Raw genomic sequence first — 19,978 nt, forward strand, 5'->3', positions numbered from 1 at the left:
CTTTTTTATCACGATAGTATTGGCCAGCCATTCAGGATAGAAGATCTCCTTGATCGCACCAGCTTGCTTTAGCTTACTAACCTCCTCTCTAACTGCCTCTGCGTGTTCTTGAGATGCTCGCCAAGGAGGCTGCTGTCTAGGCGTCGCATGGGGGTTAATATTCAAATGGTGGCAGATAACTTCCGGATTAATTCCTGGTACGTCATAAGTCGTCCATGCAAAAACATCAATATTATCCCGCAAGAATTGAACCAACTCTTCTCTTTCCTGTATCGGCAGCTTGGATCCGACTTGAAAATATTTCTCTTTATCTACCCCAATAATTACCTTGGCTAGCTGCTCGGCAGAGCCTTCATCCTCATCTAGGCCGACTTCCCGAGCAGCCTCCTTTAATTGCTATGATGTCTCAAGAACTTCCCCTTCCAATGATCCTCGGCCTGTTCGAATAGTGGCAGACGTTAGACATTGCCTGGCTACCATTTGACTGCCATGTAATACTCCCACGTTTCCTCGTATAGGGTACTTCACCATTACATGTAAAGTAGATGAAACTGCCTCCATTGCATGCAGCCATGGTCTAGCCAAAAATGGCCGTGTACGGAGAGTATGCCATAACAACTATGAAGTTTACCTGTACTTCGGAACCCTCCACCTGCACAGGCAATCTAATCATTCCCCGTGGGATCACCTGGTTTCCATCAAAACCAACCAACAGATGGTCGTATTTTTCCAAGTTCTCTTCTTTCAACTTTAATCCATTGAATAGGTCCGGATACATAATCTCGGCACCACTTCCATCATCCACCAAGACCCGTTTCACATCATATCCCCCGATACGAACTGTAACGACCAAGGCATCATCGTGGGGTTGAAACGTGCCTTCTTTATCCTTATCAGAAAATCCCAATATGGGCGTCGCCAAGGACCTCATTCTTTTGTTTGCTTGATGATTCTCTTCTACGCCCTCACTCCCACACTTGTTTTGAACAGTCATGACCCGAGAAGGTTTCCCAAATTCTCCCCTCGGCTGGGTCAAGATGACGTTAATAGTACCTAGAGATGGTTGAGGGGCATGACCCCAATATTTTCGAGTGTCTAGTTGTTCCTTTTTCCCATCTGGCTTTGCCAGTAGGTGATTGATCTTCCCGGCCTTAATCAATTGATTCAAATGATCGCGCAGTGTCCGGCACTCCTCCGTGGTGTGTCCCTTATCCTGATGATAATGGCAGTGGAGATTCTGATTTCTCATAGCTGCATCGCCACTCATTTTGTTGGGTGGCCGAAAGTATGGCTCGTGCCGAATCTTCTCCAATATATGATGCACGGGTTCCTTGAATAAGGAGTTAATTAAAGGCATTTCGGCAGTCATCGAGTGGCTTGAAAAGTTTCGTTTAGGCCGACTATCCTGAAACCCCCCTCCCCGAGGATCTTTCCTCTCCGGATACACTTTCATCTTTCCTTTGCATTGCAACTGGTCCTCTTCTACCCGTTTATACTTGTCTATCCGGTCCATGAGTTGACGCATATCTACCGCGGCCTTCATCGTCAAAGACTTCCTTAACCCATGCTCCGTGGGAAGGCCCACTTTGAAAGTTCTCACAGCTACGCTCTCCACATCTCCGTCAACTTCATTATACATTTCCCAATACCGATCAGAATAGGTCTTGAGTGTTTCACCTTCCCTCATAGTCATGGACAATAGAGCATCCAAGGGTTTAGGAATCCTCGTACAAGTTATGAACCTAGCTCCAAACGCCCTAGTCAACTCTTCAAAAGACTTCAGAGAACCTTCAGCCAGAGCATCAAACCACCTCATGGCCACCGGCCCCAAACTAGAGGGAAAAACTCTGCACATCAACGCCTCATTGTGTGAGTAAACGGCCATCTTTTGACTAAAATGACTAACGTGTTCCACTGGATCAGTCCGCCCGTTGTACATGGTAAAAATGGGCTGAGAAAACCTACGAGGCAGTTTCGCCCTATTAATCCCAATCACGAAAGGGGATTTGGCAATTTGCCTTAGGGCTTTACCCATTGCATCGCTTCCATCATGATATATCCCATCAGTAGTTGGCCTCGCTACCTCCCTCTCCTTCTTTGCCCTAACACCCGAAGATACGCTGACACGGGTTGCACTCCGAGTAGGCTCAGACACTGGGGGCTCATTTCCTCCAGGGTTCGCTTCCGAACTATCACTGGAATCACAAGCATAACTCTTACGTCTCTGTTTTCTACTATCCACACGCTTGCGCAAGTAAGCTATTTCAGATTGCATTTGGTGCAACACCTCATCGCGAGATATGTGCCCCTCAGTCGGTGATCGCTGTTCAGCCCCCCGTCTACTGTCGTGTGCTTTCGCCACCGCTAAGATATGTCCCTTCCCTTTTCCTTGCTGGAAACCTGCAGTTACATCCCTGCTTTGGGAATTCACTGATTCCTCCCCTTCTAGATACACCCCCGCCATATACTTCTAGATGGAATGTGTTACGTTGTTGTTGTTCCCACAGACGGCGCCAATTGTAAGGACCAAAAACGCATAAAATCAGCTTAGAGACTTGGCTGTTTGTTTATTCACTAAAGGTCCATATACAATACATTTGGTAGAGAGGGTTCAACAACAAAAGTCCCTTCTCCGTAGTTTCCTGATTCCTATTTATATCATTTGTTCCTTTCATCATGGCCTTACACCTCGCAATCTACTATGTTTTTCCTCCTGACACCTGTCTGTCGGTAGTGGAGCAGAGTTCTAACTTTGCGTTCAGCACTGTTCAGGTCATATCTACATTAATGCAACGGATTGAGTTGGTATCTTCTAATTAATGCGGCCAGAATGGTTGTTGCCGGGCATTTAATGCAACCCTCTAAATTAGCCTGCCACCTTCGGATATTTGCAACCCTTATGTCAGCAACGCCCATGCCACTTCATCTTCGGGTATCTCCAGGTAACTTCCCTTACTCCTTTGCTTCATCTTGCTTAATGCATGTCGGCCTTCCTTTCCTCGAGTCTTCGGGTTCTTGGGTCCACGGAACCCCACATGATATAATTTATTCTTTTTTATTATGAAAACTAAAGTTCAAATCCCCTCTCCTCTGTTGTATTGTCAAATTTTAAAAAATAACAATAATAAATGATATTAGGATCTGGGAGAGAAGTTGCAATTAGACTTTATGATTCGCGAGGTATGCAATATCGTACGAATGCCGTTTACTATTTGGTTAGAGGACAAAATATTTTGATATTGGATAATATCAATGCATCGTTTCGTAATTATTTCTATAATACATGTTGTGGGTTTGATGCATCTCCCCTCTCTTCTCCGAAGAAAGTCAAAATAAAAATAAGACACAAATATATATATATATATATATATATATATATATATATATATATATATATATATATATATGATAGAGATATAAAAATCTCTTTTTTAGAAATTAAGAACTCAAGTTTGTAATAAAAATAAAAAGATTAAAAAGGAACAAAAACCTCAAATTCAGCCACTTCACTTTCCACATGAATATAAATTATAACCAGGTTCATAAAGAGATAAAAGAACAATTAATGTTGTAATTTCACGATAAACCTTATGAAAAAATAAATATCACAAAGATAATTCATCTTTATGAGCACCTAATTAACCAAATTGAGAAAGTTTACATGCTCTTTTCTTATTTAATTGATCCTCTGGCCATTCCATCATACATTTTATTTCTCTCTAAACTGCAAAACAAACAAACTACTCTTTTTTGTCCTTTGGAAGAAACCTATCGAAGACCATTTTCAAGGTTTCCACAAACACCTTCGCGCCATCAATGACCACCCCTGCGTCTAGGCCCTTTACACTCATCCGTCGGGCATTTGTGGGAACAAAGAAAAGGGCCAAAACAAGAAATATTAGAAAATAGCTGATATATATAAATTTTTTGCTTAGACTAGAGGCTGCCATTTTTTATTTGATATTTTTTTTTAAATTCTTTTGAGTATGATAATGAATGAACTCAAGGCTGTGGCAGTGACAGTGACAATGGTTCAAGTGAAAATATATAGCACAAATAAATAAGTCAGTCATAAATGAAATTAAATTGAGGAGGTTAATTTAAGTTATGTGGACTGGTAGTAAACACCCAATTAAGAACCGAGTACGTTGAAAACAATTAAATCTAACATAAACTGACATGTCTCCTTAATCAAATGACTCACACTGGAATGCGCATATGCTAATTTTGTTAAATATTAATTGTGGCTTGCTTAATTTGATTCTTTTTTTTTTTCGAAACAATTCTCACTTCTCATTTGAAACAATAATGATTTGACTTTTTTTTTTTTTTTTTTTTTACTATTGTCTATTGGGGAACTGAATCGATCTGTACGTTGAATTTTGTTTACTATGTAATTTTACAGCTTCCTATATAGGGTTGATGGTGCTACTCTCTTGTGCAAGGTAAAGTTTCCCATGGATAAAATTTAACAAAATAGTGGGATAGTTAAATAGTAATATACATATAAATATGTGCGAGCTACTTTAATAAGTGTTATAGTCTATATAAATTTATTGAGATATTGAAATTGATTTTTTGACAAATTAATGTATTCCTACAAATTCACTACAGATATTTCACCAATTATGAATTAATTATTAAAACACAAAATAATAAGATAATTTTGTTAGAAAAATATTTTTATTATATTATTGTTGTGACACCGAGATCATATTTATTATCACATTAAATTATATGCATTTTGTAATAAAATTTATACCAACTTTAGTATTTTTTGTGTTAGGGGTGTCCACGGGTTGGGCCGGGTCGGTTTTCGACCCAATCCGAACCCGACCCGCCAGCGGCGGGTGGACAGAAAAGTGACCCAAAATCGACCGCCGGCGTCAATCGGTCGGGTTGGTTTTGGGTTCGGGGTGGAGATGGGGTTGTCGTTGAAGTTGCAAAATCATCGTCGGAATCTACAATCCTCGCCGGAAAATGTAAAAACTCACTAAATCTGCATCAAAATCGCCAAAATCTACACCAAAATCACTAAAATCTGCTGGGAATGGTTGGATCTGGCTAAATCTCACCAAATATGGTTGAGAACTCGTTGGATCTCCTCGGATTTGAGCGTGATTTCGCCGGATTTGTATAGAACCTTCGTCGGGTCGGGTGGCTCGGGTTTTGGAGAAGAAAACCCACCACTCGACCCGCCGGCGTAGGGCTTTGGGTGCAGAAACCCGAAACTGACCAACAGGAGCGTCGGTTCAGGCTGAGCTCAGGTGGAGATCGGGCAGGTTGGTCGGTCTGGCGAGTCACAGTCAGGTCTGGACACCCCTATTGATTATGATGGAACGATGACCTAGGACATCTAAGCCAAGCTTTCTTATGGTCCATTTGGAATGAAGGGAGAGAGGGGGTAGAATAAATTTGGCCCAAAATTAGTTTATTTTCAACAAACTCTACTCTGCCCCCCTTTACTTTCCCTATTTCCCTCTTCCATCCAAACGGGCCCTTAAGATTTACAATGTTTCAAGGATAGGATTGAGGAATTGTAGAGGTGGCAGTTTTTGATCCCCACCAATGTATGTTAAGGATGTTGTTCATGGGACTAATTTCCTATGCTAGCCTCCATGTGAAGAGCTTTAATCTTTCATGAAAATGTCTTCCAAAGCTTTAGCCAAAGAGCTTTATTCTTTCAAGAATATGTCTTCCAAAGCTTAAGGCAATCCAACATTTAGGGTGGTAAATAAACTAGGTTATTTATCAAAAATTTGAGCTCAGTTCAAGAAAAAACTTGTTTATTATATTAGCTATTTAATAAATAATTCAAGCTTATGCTAAAGTTTAGGTTTAACTCTTTAACAAACCAAGTTGAAATATAATAATATATTTGTGAATAAACTCATCAAAACATAGTAATATATTTGTGAATAAATTAATTAGTACGAGAGTACAAGAATCAATTTAATAACCATGAAATAGATAAGATAAATTTTGAACTTTTGCTCGAGAAGGTTTGCCATTTTCATTGTGAGACCCCAAGTACTAGGAGACCAGCTAACACTGTCCACCATTGGCTGATTGAGAAGGTTGCTTTATTTGTACTTTTTTTCTCTCTTGAGTTGAGTGTTGCTTTATTTGTACTTAACTGTGCTAAGAAAATGTTCAAACAAGCCAATCAATAGTTCAGTAAAAGTTTTCTCAAGGAGAATTTCTTGTACAAAACCTTTAGGGAAGTGAAAGAAAGAAAGAAGGATTTAGATTTAGAGCTTTAGTTTAAATGACTTTTTTTAAGAGATAATTACAACATGCTGCTAACCCCACAGCTCGAACTCTTTTCCTCCTAAACTTCCAAGCACTTTATACACAGGGATGTACCAATTCAATTACAAAACCTTTGACTAGTTTAAATAATTTGAGTGGATAATAAAACGAATTTTATATATATATATATATATATATATATATATATATATATATATATATAAATATATAAAAGTTGCCAACTTCACTTGTATATGCATCTTTAGGCCTGCCTGATCATTTTACTTTCTTAATTTCTCTTGTTTTTTGGGAGGCGAAGGTTCTAACCTAAGTTTATATGCCAAAAAATAATAATAATAATAATAAAGGTGTATCATCATTTAAAATTTTAATAACAAGACTCTCTGTAGATTGTAACTAAATATGTTAGATCCATAAGAGGTTGAAGTAGTTGTCTTGGAAATTAGTTTGGATAATGCCGCCAACATGCTAGGCTCTATATAGATAGATTTCCATTGCATTCTATTACCAATTTTCTTCTCTGTGAGACTGAGAAAGAAACACAGGGACATGTATTTTTGAAGTACTCTGTAAGGAAGAAACCCTCAAAGTAGGCCCAATTACTTGGGCCTAACTTGACACCACGACTCTAGGATAAACATGAGGTGCTGCATCTAGTTTTTTTCTTGTTAACCAAATAATTTAGGAAAGCCGAACATAGTCTGAGAGTTGGCAAGCTATTTGCTTGGGAACAAAGTATCCTAAGTCTCTCAAACGTGGACTCATCTAACTCACGTCATGTGACCGTAAGTAGTAGCAACTAGGGGTGTTCACCAAATTACACAAATCGCACAAACTGTAAAAAGTGTCTGCAAAATGTCATAACCGCACCTCACCGTACGTAACAGTGCATTGCACTGCGTGGTGCCATGCAGTTTGTGGTTTTATAATAAGAAAACTACACAAACCACACCGCACCCTCTCTATATATTAATATATTTATTTTTTAATATTAAATATATTATTAATAGTTTAATAACCCTAGTTTCCAAAAAAAAAAGTTTAATAACCCTAGTAAGTGTTGATTTGGAAAGTTAGCTCAAAATAAAGAAAAAACTAGCTTAATAGTTTAAAACTTGGCCCAAAATAGAGGGAAAAATCAGTTTAAGATTGAGCAAGGAAAACTCAAAATTTGACAAATATATCAGTTTCAAGTTGCATCTTATACACTACACCACACATGTGATCGCAAAAATGAAGTGTTGTGCAGTTATGGTTTTGATTAAACTCTAAACTGCACAGCACTGTACATGTGACCGCAAAAATGAAATGCGGTATGATTATGATTTTGGCTAAACTACACCGCAAAGTGCGGTGCTAAAAATCGCACTGCACCGTAAACACCCTAGTGGCAGCTCTAGGAATTTTTCTTGGGAAGTCATTAAAAAATTTGAACTATACAAAATCTAATAAAAAGATAACTTCATATATTGACAAAAAAAAAACACGCAAATACAAAAAATCTTATAATTTCCTTCAAGAATTTTTTGTTTTAATTTGAAATTTTTGCATGATAGTCTCATTATTAATGCTGCAAGCTACATCTCTTTCAAAATTTTAGTTATATAAAATTTTTCTTAGGCCTTTTCTTTTTGTTTGTAAACACCTAATATATTGTTAAGAGGACAAAAGTTTAAAGACAATGCTTGGCTACAAACTTACTTATAACCTAAGGCTACAATTTTCACTAAACAAATTAATATGACTACATATTTTGAAAATCTAACTATAGAATTGCATGTTCTTAAAACATATGTCAAATTTCACATAAAAAAAAATATTGATTGAAGTTGTAACCTAGTCTACAAGACTATAATCAAATTTGTTGCTAAACTTTATTCAAAATTTAATTATGTTGGGCCTAAAAAAATTTAAGGTGGTCACAATTTTTTTAAAGGATAAAAAATCATAATTTTTTTTTAAAAAAATTTATATATAATAATTAACTAATTAATTTTTTCCGAGTCAGGTGGTCTTGTGACCTAGACATACTGTGGAGCTGCCCATGTCTGTAAGGGTAATACCACATGAAGAATGACAGAACCCCCACCTAAAAATTTGTTCTAATAGGATGCTACAAGAGAGGATCCATCACTAGGTAAGCTTGGGTATGCCAACCTAGGTACATGTTCCTTCAATTATTGACCAAAGTGAATAGTGTGATGCTTGTTTTGTAGGCTATTTGGGGCCAATACCCATATCTGATTTAGTTTCAGGAGTTTAGTGAAATTGGAACTTTTGAAGAATAAAAGCTGTAATTTTTGGAATACAAGTTACAACAAATTAATTAATATTAATGTGTTATATGTTAGTTAGCTTAACTGATAAAAATTTTTATTATAGAATAAAAAATTTGGGTTAATCGCCATTTTCACCAATATTAATTAGTGTCTTAATATAATAATAAAAGTGGGTTCTAGTTAGCTCAACTGGTAAAGTCTCTGATGGTTGAGTAAGAGATCTGGGATTCAATCCCCGCCTACACCAAAAACCAATTGGTGTCTTGGTCTAATGATAAAAAGTATCATCAAGAGTGGACGTTATAGGTTGAAACTCTCTAAAAAAAATATAATAATAAAAGTAATCATCATGAGTAAATGCATGAAGTTGAAACTATCTCTAAAAAAAAAAAAAAATTATGGTGTTATATATATGTACTATTTTTTTTTTTGAAGTGGACATCATCCTTAGCTTTCATTAAACAGGATTGGAATTAGAGTACAAAGCTTCAATCGCTGGAGGAGGGGAATCCTCCATCCAGATAAGTTCATTAGTTACATTTTTGGCAAAAGTTCATTAGTTACATTTTTGGCAAACCTAGCTAAAGCATGGGCTGTTGAATTTGCACTTCTCCTTATATAGTGCACTTGCGACAACCAAAAATTATTGAGCAGACATAACACATCCTGTATAATATGGCCAATCCCAGACGAAAGCCTTTTCCTCAGCTGAATGGCCGACATGACCATCTGATTATCTCCCTCAACCACCACCTCCGAGAAGCCACACTCCATAGCAAACTCGACGGCACGACGACAAGCTAGAACTTCGGCTTCCTCACTGCATGTTACCAATGGTCCTATAGCAGATAAGGCTGCCATCACTTCTCCCTTTTCATTACGAATAATGGCTCCCATTCCAGATGCATCATCCTCCTTAAAGATTGCGGCGTCTAAATTCAGTTTAAACCGGGATGAAGGTGGAGGTCTCCATCTACACAGGCTCGATGTGGGTGAATTAGAGGACAACCGGGTTTTTGCTCGCCTAAATTCTTCCAAAAAATCTGCAGCTCTCTTGTTTAAAATACCAGGTGCCTGAACGTGCTTCCCATGGATCAATGCATTTCGTTGATGCCATATAAACCAAGCTTGGACAAGAAATAGTTCAAGCTCATCAGTGGGCAGTCTGGCAATTAATTCCTCCATTAACTGAAGGAAGTCCTCAAATCCCCCCTACACTTTTGAATGTGCGCAGAACAACCTGACCAAATGTCTTTTGCCAGTCCACAATTCCACAAAGCATGAACTTCCGTTTCAGGTTCAGTCTTGCATACTGCACATCTGTTATCCTCTATTATTCGCTTCTTTGTCAGGTTTACTCGTGTTGGCAAGATACTACAGCAAGCCCGCCACCCAAAAATCTTAACTTTATTTGGCACCCGTAGTTTCCAAAGAGTTCTCCACACACCTCCTCCCACAACACCATTTGAGCATTCAACCCAATCTTGCTCTTTTGCCATCCTACAAGCCATATGGTAACTTGTCCTCACTGAATACTTCCTAGATTTTTCGGCTAGCCAAAACAGAGTATCCGGGGTGAATCTATAGCTAAGAGGTATACGTAAAATGGCTTCAGCCTCTTCTCGGTTATAACTCCGCAGTATGAACTCTCTATCCCACCCCCTAGAAAAAGGGTCCATCAGTTCAACTACCCTCATCCTTTCATCAACATTCTGAACCGGATATAAAACTTTTTTAATGGGTGAGTTTGGAAGCCAAGCATCCTTTAGAATCCTTATATTCTCCTCGTTACCGACCCTCCAACATGACCCCCGCTTAAGAATTGGTTTGGCTGCCATGATGCCCTTCCACGTATAAGAGCTAGTAGGGGAATCACAAGCCTCCAAAAAATGGCATCTTGGAAAATATCGAGCTTTTAGACATTTAAAAAGCAGCGTCCCTTCATCTTGCATTAGTCTCCAGCCTTGTTTCGCAAGCATAGCTAGATTAAATTGCCTAAGATCCTTGAATCCCATTTCGCCTTCAGATTTTGTCCTCGATAATTTTTCCCAGCTTAGCCAGTGAACTTTCCTTTCATGTCCCATCTGTCCCCACCAATACCGAGCACACATTGATTGGAGTTCTTCACACAGCTTAATAGGTAATTGAAAAACCCCCATAGTATATGTTGGGATCGATTAGGCCACAGGTTTAATTAGAATTTCCTTGCCTGCTCTTGATAAAGTTTTCCCTTTCCACCCTTGCAGCTTTTTCCACACCCTATCTTTAAGAAAAGAAAATGTATGGTATTTCCTTCTTCCAACCAAAGTAGGCAAACCCAAATAGGACTCAAACCTTTCCACCTCCTTCACTCCTAACATTGCCTTGATCGCCTCCCTTTTCCGTGGTGAAGTATTAGAGCTAAAGTACACAGAAGATTTCTCCATATTTAGACATTGACCCGATGCTTCTGCGTATAATTTCAAGACCTCCAAAGTTTCCTATGTATCTCTTTCTGATGCTTGGCAAAATAAGAGTGAATCGTTGGCGAACAAAAGATGGGAGATTTTAGGCACCCTTCTACAAATAGAGACTTCATGGATGTTTCCCTCCAATTCTGCTTTCTGCAAAAGAGATGTAAAACCCTCTGCACATAAAAAAAATAGATAAGGTGACAAAGGGTCTCCTTGTCGGAGGCCTCTAGTGGGATTAATCATTCCAAAGGGTTTGCCATTAATTAAAATGGAGAAGGAGGTAGAGGAAATACAGCTCATCACCTTTTCCACCCAATCACTAGGGAAGCCCAGTTTAAGCATAATCTGCCTTAGGAAATTCCATTTAACCCTATCATAGGCCTTACTCACATTCAGCTTCAAGGCCAAAGTCCCTGTTTTTCCTTTTTTCCAGCCATGCATCGTGTGTAAAGCTTCATAGGTCACAAGAACATTATCTGTAATCAAACGTCCTGGAACAAAAGCACTCTGTGTTGGAGCTATTATTTGGGGCAGAACCTGTTTTAACATGTTAGCCAGCACTTTTGCAATAATCTTATAGATAACATTACACAGGCTAATAGGTCTAAAAGCAGTCATCTTAATAGGATTTTTAACTTTTGGAATAAGAACAATATGAGTATGGTTAAGAGCAGGTAACATATGACCAGAATGTAGAAAATCAAGGACAGCAGCCACAACTGTATCACCAACAATATGCCAAATTTTTTGGAAAAAAAAGGCATTCATACCATCAGGACCAGGCGCCTTCGTAGGCCCCATTTGAAACAGGGCAACTTTTATTTCATCTGCGTTAAATTCACTGGACAGGAAAAGTTGCATGTCAGGTGTCACCTTTTGAGATACTGCTTCCAAGCATTCGTCAACTCTGTTACAAAGGCCCGGAGAGAAGATATCATTAAAATATTGTACTGAAACTTTTGCCACTTCTTCACTGTCCTCAACCCATTTGCCTTGTGAATCCATTATTCCCTAGATGAGATTTCTTTGCCTTCTCGGGGATGCCTTCATGTGAAAAAATTTAGTGTTTCTGTCTCCATAGTTTATCCAGTTGACACGTGATCTTTGTGCCCAATAAATTTCCTGTCTTCTAAGCCAGCCATCTAGCTCCTTACTGGCCTTAATGAACTCCTTTCTATTCTGTAAAGACGGTTGGGCACAGTTCAAGTCTTCAATTCTTTTTTGCAGAGTTTTTATCTCATTTATACCAGGTTGTGTTTTTGTAGCACCCCATGCCTTCAGTTCTGAGGCGCACACACTAATTTTCTCCCTGACATTTTCCAAAGCTGAATACTCGGCTGGTCTCCTAGGCCTCTTTGATTACTGCCTCGCACTCATCCCATAATAACCATGCTTCTTCGAACTTAAAACCACGTTGCCCCTTCATGTCCTTTTTGGTGATTCATGGTTTTGAAGAATTAGAGGAAGATGATCTGATGAATGTGAAATTATATGCGTGACCATTGTTTTAGGAAATTTCGTCCTCCAAGCCTCGTTTGCTACTGCTCTATCCAACCTTTCCTTAGTATTAGCATCCCCTAGTCGTCGATTATTCCAAGTATATGGATAGCTGATGAATCCGAGATTAGTCAACTTGCAAGTTTCTAAAACTTCACGAAAAGCATCCATTTGCCTCGGAGGGATTAGTCTCCTACTTAATTTTTCCGACGAACTTAACATTCCGTTAAAGTCGCCGATACACATCCAAGCTCCGTCCATAAGGGAAGAAACATGAGAAAGAAGAGCCCAAGATTTATAACGTTCAAATGTCTCCGGCCACTCGTAAAAGCATGTTAACACCCACTGAAAACCGTCACTCTCGGTCACCACCGCTGAAACTTGATTCTCAGAAAACTTGAAAATATCCAAGTTAACGTCTTCCTTCCACATCATTGCAAGTCCGCCTCCCATGCCCGATTTTTTAACAACAAATTTATTTTTATACGATAATTCCTTGCACCACTGGTTAATACCTTCTCTGTCCAATCTAGTTTCCATGAGAAAACAAATTGAGGGAACTTGTTCCTTCACTATCTTGCGAAGGTTCCGAACTGTCCAAGGGTTCCTAAGCCCTTGGCAATTCCAACTTAGTATTTTCATGGCTTCTAGCAAGGGTGATCCTCCACCCCTGCCGATATAGACACAGAAAAATCATCTCCACCAATTACTTTTGTACGCTTCTGGTGTAACAACGAACACTCTGTTTCACCATTGGTTTCCAGAGTATCATCTAATTGCCTTTTACCCAACATAGAAGGCTGAGATACCAAACTACTTTCAAAAGGCCCAACTTCCATTCTACTAATCCTTGTCCAAGTCCTTTTTGTGCTACTGGGCTGTGGTTTGACCTGGCCCAAGTTCTTTACATCCAATTTCGGCCCAACACTAGAAACCTTGATTGAATTTGAAATTAACACTCCATCTGGTGCTAATAATGGCTCATGATTTTTCATTAAATGCCTTGACGCCATATCCGCCTGAATATGTGGGATTTTGCCGTTAATCTTGTCCTTACCATAATGGGAAGTGTGGCCTTCGCTAGGAGACGAAACCCTCGCCGCCACTGTCTCCACAGCTTGCATCTCTCTACTCGCTGCCGCCGTGTTGCCCTCCCTGCCTAGTGATGACTCCCCAGGCCTACTAGGATTACGCCGGCGTGATGGAGAATTATTTCTGCTACTTGCTGCTTTCAGCCAATCACAATACTAGTATTCCACTGAAGAACTCTTTTTGGACGCTTCAAAGTACTTAGGGCAGTGCCGGAGATCATGCCCAAGGATGCCACAATAATGACAAAATATTGGTAGTCTTTCATATTTGTAATCCACCCAATACCGCTTCCCATCTGAATCTATCAAAAATCCCCCTCTCCGAAGCGGCTTTGAGATTGGTAAGGCAACTCTAACTCTCAGGAAAAAATTTTGCGCATCTGTTCGTTGTTGTCGCTCCACATCTTCCACCTCCCCCATCATCTTACCTATCTCTTCTACCACCTTCGGAGACATCATATCAAAAGGCACGCCCCAAATCTGCACCCACAAAGAAGCGTGCTCTAGGACAACATTATTTGCACTCATCCCCTTCTTCCACCGCGTAAGCATCAATAGTTGATTATCAAACGTCCACGGCCCACCCCTGAGAATCCGGTCAAGCTCGTATTCAGATGGAAACTTAAATTGAAAAAGGTTCGACCCCACTTCAGATATTTGCAGCTCTTTATCTAGACCCCATGCTTTGCGAAGAGTAATACTTGCTGCCTTTCGATTAAAGGGTTTACACGTTAAAAACTTCCCTATCAAACTTAAACCACAATTGTCGATCTCATCCTTTCGACCCTCTTCTGATACCTGTATGTCTTCTTCCTCGTCGGACGTCAATTTCATTTTCACCATATTGTTGATAACATCTTCGGCCATATTCGCTACTATAAAAATAATGGAGTGGATGGAGTTGTGAAAATAAAGAAAAGAAAGGAATCAAGAAGGAATCAGTATTATGAAGCCCTAGGACAAACCCAGGGAGGTATAGCTCGTTTACACGAGAGGGAGAGCTCCTACACAAGGGGAGCCACTTGAATTTTTATATATATGTACTATTATTTGTTAAGTTTACCTTAAATATAAAATAGAACAAGAGTTATGAAAGAAGCATTAGTTTAAATTACACTTTACTCGATTTCCTCAAATTTTTCCTTATACATACATAATACAATAGAGAAATTCTGGGTATATCCTTTTTCTATTTTCTATTTTTCTTTTTGTATATAACCCCATCTTACTTCTCTAAATATATCATTTAACCTTCAAGGTTTATGTCAATATTTATTTTTTTATTATAAAAACAACCCTTCAAGCTTTAGGTATATCCATTCATGCTGATGCTCATACTACCCAACAATTATAATCACCGAAAGGGTTCAAATTTTTTAAGATGCACGCAACTTCATGCCAATAATCTAACTTACTCCATTTCCGGGCATAAGAGGGAACAAGGAAGACGAACAAAATGACTAGTAATAGAGAATGCCTTATAATTCTGTTGGTGCCACTAGAGACTGCCATCTTTAACAATGCACTTAAGCTTCTTGTTGTGAATTGTGATCGATGCTGGCTCTTGGTGGATATATATATATATATATATATATATATTTGTAGCAAAGTTAGAATAAGTCGGCCAATATTGAAAGTTATTGAAGCATTTAATATTCTAGTTATGAAGCTTAAGAGTAACCACTCAATGGTCAGCCAAAAAAAATAAAACCCACTCAATGAAAGACGTTAGAGAAAAGTACAGTTGACATAAACTGACATGTTTGTTTTCTGATATAAGAATTTTACTTACGTTAGTGGAGTGAAAATTTCATTGGGTAAAATACAATTTTTGTTTTTCAATTTTATTAAAAATTTGTTTTTCATTTCTAAACTATTGAAAAAAATTTGTATTTCTTTCCTAACTATTAAAAATGTTTCATTTTATATCCTTAAACTAGTTATAGACCCGTGTGTTGCACGGTTTTATGAAAAAACTTATAAAATAAATGTATAAATAATTATATATTTTAATAGATTCAATAAAGATAAAAGAAAAAATTATCAAGTGTCAATAATTATCTCACTAAAATAAGGGGTAAGATTTCTTCCTAAAACTAAATTAAATTGATAATTCCAAATTGAATTTTAAATTGATAATTATTTAAAAAAGAACGTACTAAAAAATTGATAAATCTAAAATTAATATAATCTTGATAATATTATAAATTAAAAGTAAAATTTTTAATTCAAGAATACATGTGTAGAACATCTTGATAATTTGATGTAACATAAAAATCAAATAAGAAAATTGTTAAAATTAATCTATTAATTCTAACCATATTTAATCATTAATTCTAAGACCCTAACCCTAAGCATATAAATTAGATCAAAGCTAAGAAAATTAGTTTAAACAAAAGGCAACCAATACAAAAAACCTAATCAATTTAATAAAAAACAAAATACAAAAACAAAGAAGGAGCCTTTAGAAACTTAACAGTGTTTTGAATTCATTAATTAAAATCACATGAAGACAAAAAACCAATAATAACACTAAAGAAAATAAACAAAATGAAAATAATAATAATAATAATAAAAGAAGAAAGAATGCATACCTGCATTGTCACGATTTAGGCATTCAGAAAAAGGATATATATTAGTAGAGTTCCATTTGAAATATAATTCATTTAAATCTTATTGAAATTAAAGATATCTAATCAATGTGTTTGTTTTTATCCCATAAAAATTGGAATTAAAAAAAGGTCATATGAATAGGATGAAAAAAAAAAAAAAAAAAGAGTTGATTCAACATAACGTAACATATAAAAAATTTAAAAAAAAGAGAGAGAAAGAGAACGTGACCTCTTAAAGAATTTGGAATGTGCTTTTCCCTTAATAATCAAGTTTTGTAGCTTGATATTCTGATAAAATAATATTAATTTAATATATTAAAATTTTGAAAATTTAGATGATAAATATTATCTAAATTAAATATTCGTATGTTAAATATTATCCCCTAATTTAAGAAATATATCCTAACAAATAAAAAAATAATGTTATTTGGATGATAAATATTATCTAAATTAAAATTTTGTATGTTAAATATTATTCCTTAATTTAAGAAATATATCCTAACAAATAAAAAATAATGTTAATCTCATTTTATTTAATGATAAGTGTGAGGACCCAAAAATCCGAAGACTCGAGGACCCAAAGATCTAAAGACCCGAGTACATACTGAAAGGCATAAGGAGTAGAGGAGAATAAAAGTCACTTTCCCGAGGATGAAGTGGGATGGCCGGGCAAAGGATGAAAGGTAGATTGATGATATATGGGGTATATTGCAAATATCTGGGTGGGGGCTGGATAAATATGAACGTTGCATTGAATGTTCTGCACCAACCATTCTGGCCACATTGAATAGGGAGTACCAGCTTTATCCATTGCATTAATGTAGAAATGACCTGAACAGTACAAAGCACAGAGCTAAAGCTTCTCTCCATTATCGACTACAAGGGAATGGACAAGTGTTAGTAGAAGGGGTGGAGTAGATGGAGAAGTGTAGGGCTGAGATAGTAAGGACAAAGGGTATAAATAAGAGAGGAGAGACACAGGAAAGGGGGACGTCGAAAGCTTTTTTGTTGCTACCCTCTCTACAAATTCATTGTTTTAAGATCTTTAGTCATAACATGTTGTGGTGGTTGCTAAGTCTTTTACATGATTTTTGGTCCTTACAATTAGCGCCGTCTGTGGGGACAATAAAGTGGGGCGTTCTGGTTTAAGGGTATATGGCGGAGGCAAGTCAAGAAAGAGAAGAATCAGTAGGTTCATAAAGGAGAAACCTAACTGTAAATATACAATAGGGGGTTGGAAAGAAACACACCCCAAGTGTGGTGGTGGAATCATATCGTAGTGGTCAAGTGGCTGGGCAACGATCACCGATCGAGAGGCAAATGTCTCGCGATGATATGTTGCAACAAATGCAGTCCGAGATAGATTACTTGCGCAAGCGCTTAGATTGTAAGAAGCGTGGTAGAAGGAGCCCGTCTTATTCTTCCAGTAATAGTTCTGAGGAAAAACCTGGAGGAAATGAACTTCTTGCACTTGAGTCTCTTCACAGTGAGGCCCGTTTGCGTACTTCTTCGGGTGTTAGGGCAAAGAGGCGGGAGAAGGTGCAAGGTCAAAATGGGGCATACCACGGTGAGGGGAATGATCCAATGGGTAAAGCTTTGAGGCAAATTTCTAAATCCCCTTTCGTGGCCAGGATAAATAATGCAAAACTCCCCCGCAGGTTTTCTTAACCTATATTTACTATTTATAATGGAAGGACTGATCCTGTAGAACACGTCAGTCATTTTAATTAAAAGATGGCAGTCTATTCGAATAATAAAGCATTGATGTGCAAAGTATTTCCCTCCAGTCTGGGACTGGTGGCCATACGGTGGTTTGATGCTTTGGCGGAAAGTTCCCTAAAGTCCTTTGAAGAGTTGACAAAGGCATTCGGGACACGGTTCATAACCTGTAGCAGGATCCCAAAACCCTTGGATGCACTACTGTCTATGGCCATGAGGGAAGGAGAAACGCTCAAAACTTATTCTAATCGATTTTGGGAAATGTATAATGAAATTGACGGAGATGTTGAAAATGTAGCTGTAAGAACTTTTAAGGTGGGGCTCCCCACGGAGCATGGATTGAGGAAGTCCTTGACAATGAAGGCAGCTGTAGACATGCGCTAGCTTATGGACCGTATAGACAAATATAAACGGGTGGAGGAGGACCAGATTCAAAGCAAAGGAAAAGCGAAGGTATATCCGGAGAAGAAAGATCTTCGGGAAGTGGGGTTTCAAGGCAGTCAGCCTAGGCGAGACTTTCCAAGTAGTCCATTGTCAGCTGAAACTCCTTTGGTTAATTCATTGTTCAAGGAGCCTATGCATCACATATTGGATAAAATCCGAAATGAACCATACTTTAGACCACCTAACAAGATGAGTGGAAATGCATGTACGAGGAATCAAAATCTTCATTGTCATTATCATCAAGATAAGGGACATACCACTGAAGAGTGTCGGACGTTGCGTGACCATTTGAACCAGTTAGCCAAGGCGGGAAAGATCAATCATTTCCTGTATAGGCCGGATGGGCAAGTGGGACATCAAGGTACGCGAATGTATTATGGAAATACCCCTCAGCCGGCTTTAGGCACCATTAATGTTATTTTGGCGCAGTCGATAAAAGAAGTCGGGGACCCTTCTCGGATCATGTCCGTGCATAGTAGCTTTGGAAACGAAATCATGGAGGGAAACAACCAACTGGCTAAAAGAATGAGGTTCTCGGCGACGCCAGTATTGGGTTTTTCTGAAGAAGATAAGGAGGGAACCTCTTAACCCCATGATGATGCATTGGTAGTAACTATTCGTATCGAAGGATATGATGTGAAACGAGTCTTGGTGGATGATGGAAATGGTGCAAAAATTATGTATCCTGACTTGTTTAATGGTTTAAAGTTGAAAAAGGAGGATTTAGAGAAGTATGATTCCCTGTTAGTAAGCTTTGACGGGAAACAGGTGATTCCTCGGGGGATGATTAGGCTGCCTGTGCAGGTAGAGGGTACCGAAGTCCAAGTTAACTTCATAGTAGTTAGGGCGTATTCACCTTACACGGCCATTCTAGCTAGGCCTTGGCTCCATGCAATGGTGGCAGTTTCTTCAACTTTGCACGTAATGGTGAAATATCCTATCTAAGGAAGGGTGGGAATATTACATGGTAGCCAGTCAGTAGCCAGGCAATGTCTGATGGCTGTAAGTATTAGAACAGGGCAAGGTTTATCAGTGCGGGCGACTCCAGAAGCATTATAGCAATTACAGAAACCTGCTCGAGGAATAGGTGTCAATAGGGATGGAGGTTTCGCTGAAGAGCTGGACAAGATATTTATAGGAGAAGATAAGGAGAAATATTTTCAGGTGGGATCCCAATTACCAGTGCCGAAAAGGGAGGAATTAGTTAAGTTTTTGACAGGATAACATTGATGTTTTTGCATGGGTGACCTATGACGTCCCGAGAATTGATCCAGAATTTATTTGTAACCATTTGAATGTTAGTCCCAACGCAGTGTCCCGTAAGCAGCCTCCTCGGCGTGCGTCCCAAGAGCATGCTGAGGCAGTTAAAGAGAAGGTTAACAAGTTAAAGCAAGCGGGGGCAATTAAGAAAATTTTTTATCCTGAGTGGCTGGCCAACATTGTTGTGGTTAAAAAGAAGAACGGAAAGTGGAGAGTTTGCGTCGATTTCACTAATCTAAATAAGGCATGTCCAAAGGATCCTTTCCTTATTCCGAGAATTGATCAGTTGGTGGATGCAACTGTTGGGTACCCCCGGATGAGTTTCCTGGATGCTTTTCAGGGTTATCATC

The 19,978-nt window shown here is 38.3% G+C and overlaps 3 protein-coding genes across 3 annotated transcripts; 1 reads left to right on the forward strand and 2 right to left on the reverse strand.

Moving 5' to 3' along the window:
• Positions 1 to 9,086: 9,086 nt before the first annotated feature.
• Positions 9,087 to 9,737, reverse strand: LOC142620276 (uncharacterized). The gene has a single exon (XM_075793674.1). It carries the CDS (start codon positions 9,735 to 9,737, stop codon positions 9,087 to 9,089), a length of 651 nt encoding a protein of 216 aa, XP_075649789.1.
• A 2,690-nt stretch (positions 9,738 to 12,427) lies between these two features.
• On the reverse strand, positions 12,428 to 12,955 carry LOC142620277 (uncharacterized). Its single transcript, XM_075793676.1, has one exon. The coding sequence runs from the start codon at positions 12,953 to 12,955 to the stop codon at positions 12,428 to 12,430; it is 528 nt and encodes a 175-aa protein (XP_075649791.1).
• Positions 12,956 to 18,311: 5,356 nt separating this feature from the next.
• On the forward strand, positions 18,312 to 18,956 carry LOC142620278 (uncharacterized). Its single transcript, XM_075793677.1, has one exon. The coding sequence runs from the start codon at positions 18,312 to 18,314 to the stop codon at positions 18,954 to 18,956; it is 645 nt and encodes a 214-aa protein (XP_075649792.1).
• The last annotated feature ends 1,022 nt before the right edge of the window (positions 18,957 to 19,978 follow it).

The sequence above is a fragment of the Castanea sativa genome, chromosome 12 (genome assembly GCF_040712315.1).
Source record: "Castanea sativa cultivar Marrone di Chiusa Pesio chromosome 12, ASM4071231v1".
Lineage (NCBI taxonomy): Eukaryota > Viridiplantae > Streptophyta > Magnoliopsida > Fagales > Fagaceae > Castanea > Castanea sativa.

Bases quoted from the DNA above. Each gene is read 5' to 3' on its own strand.
- LOC142620276 (XM_075793674.1), bottom strand. From the start codon at position 9,737: ATGGAGGAATTAATTGCCAGACTGCCCACTGATGAGCTTGAACTATTT.
- LOC142620278 (XM_075793677.1), top strand. From the start codon at position 18,312: ATGGACCGTATAGACAAATATAAACGGGTGGAGGAGGACCAGATTCAA.
- LOC142620277 (XM_075793676.1), bottom strand. From the start codon at position 12,955: ATGGGAGGCGGACTTGCAATGATGTGGAAGGAAGACGTTAACTTGGAT.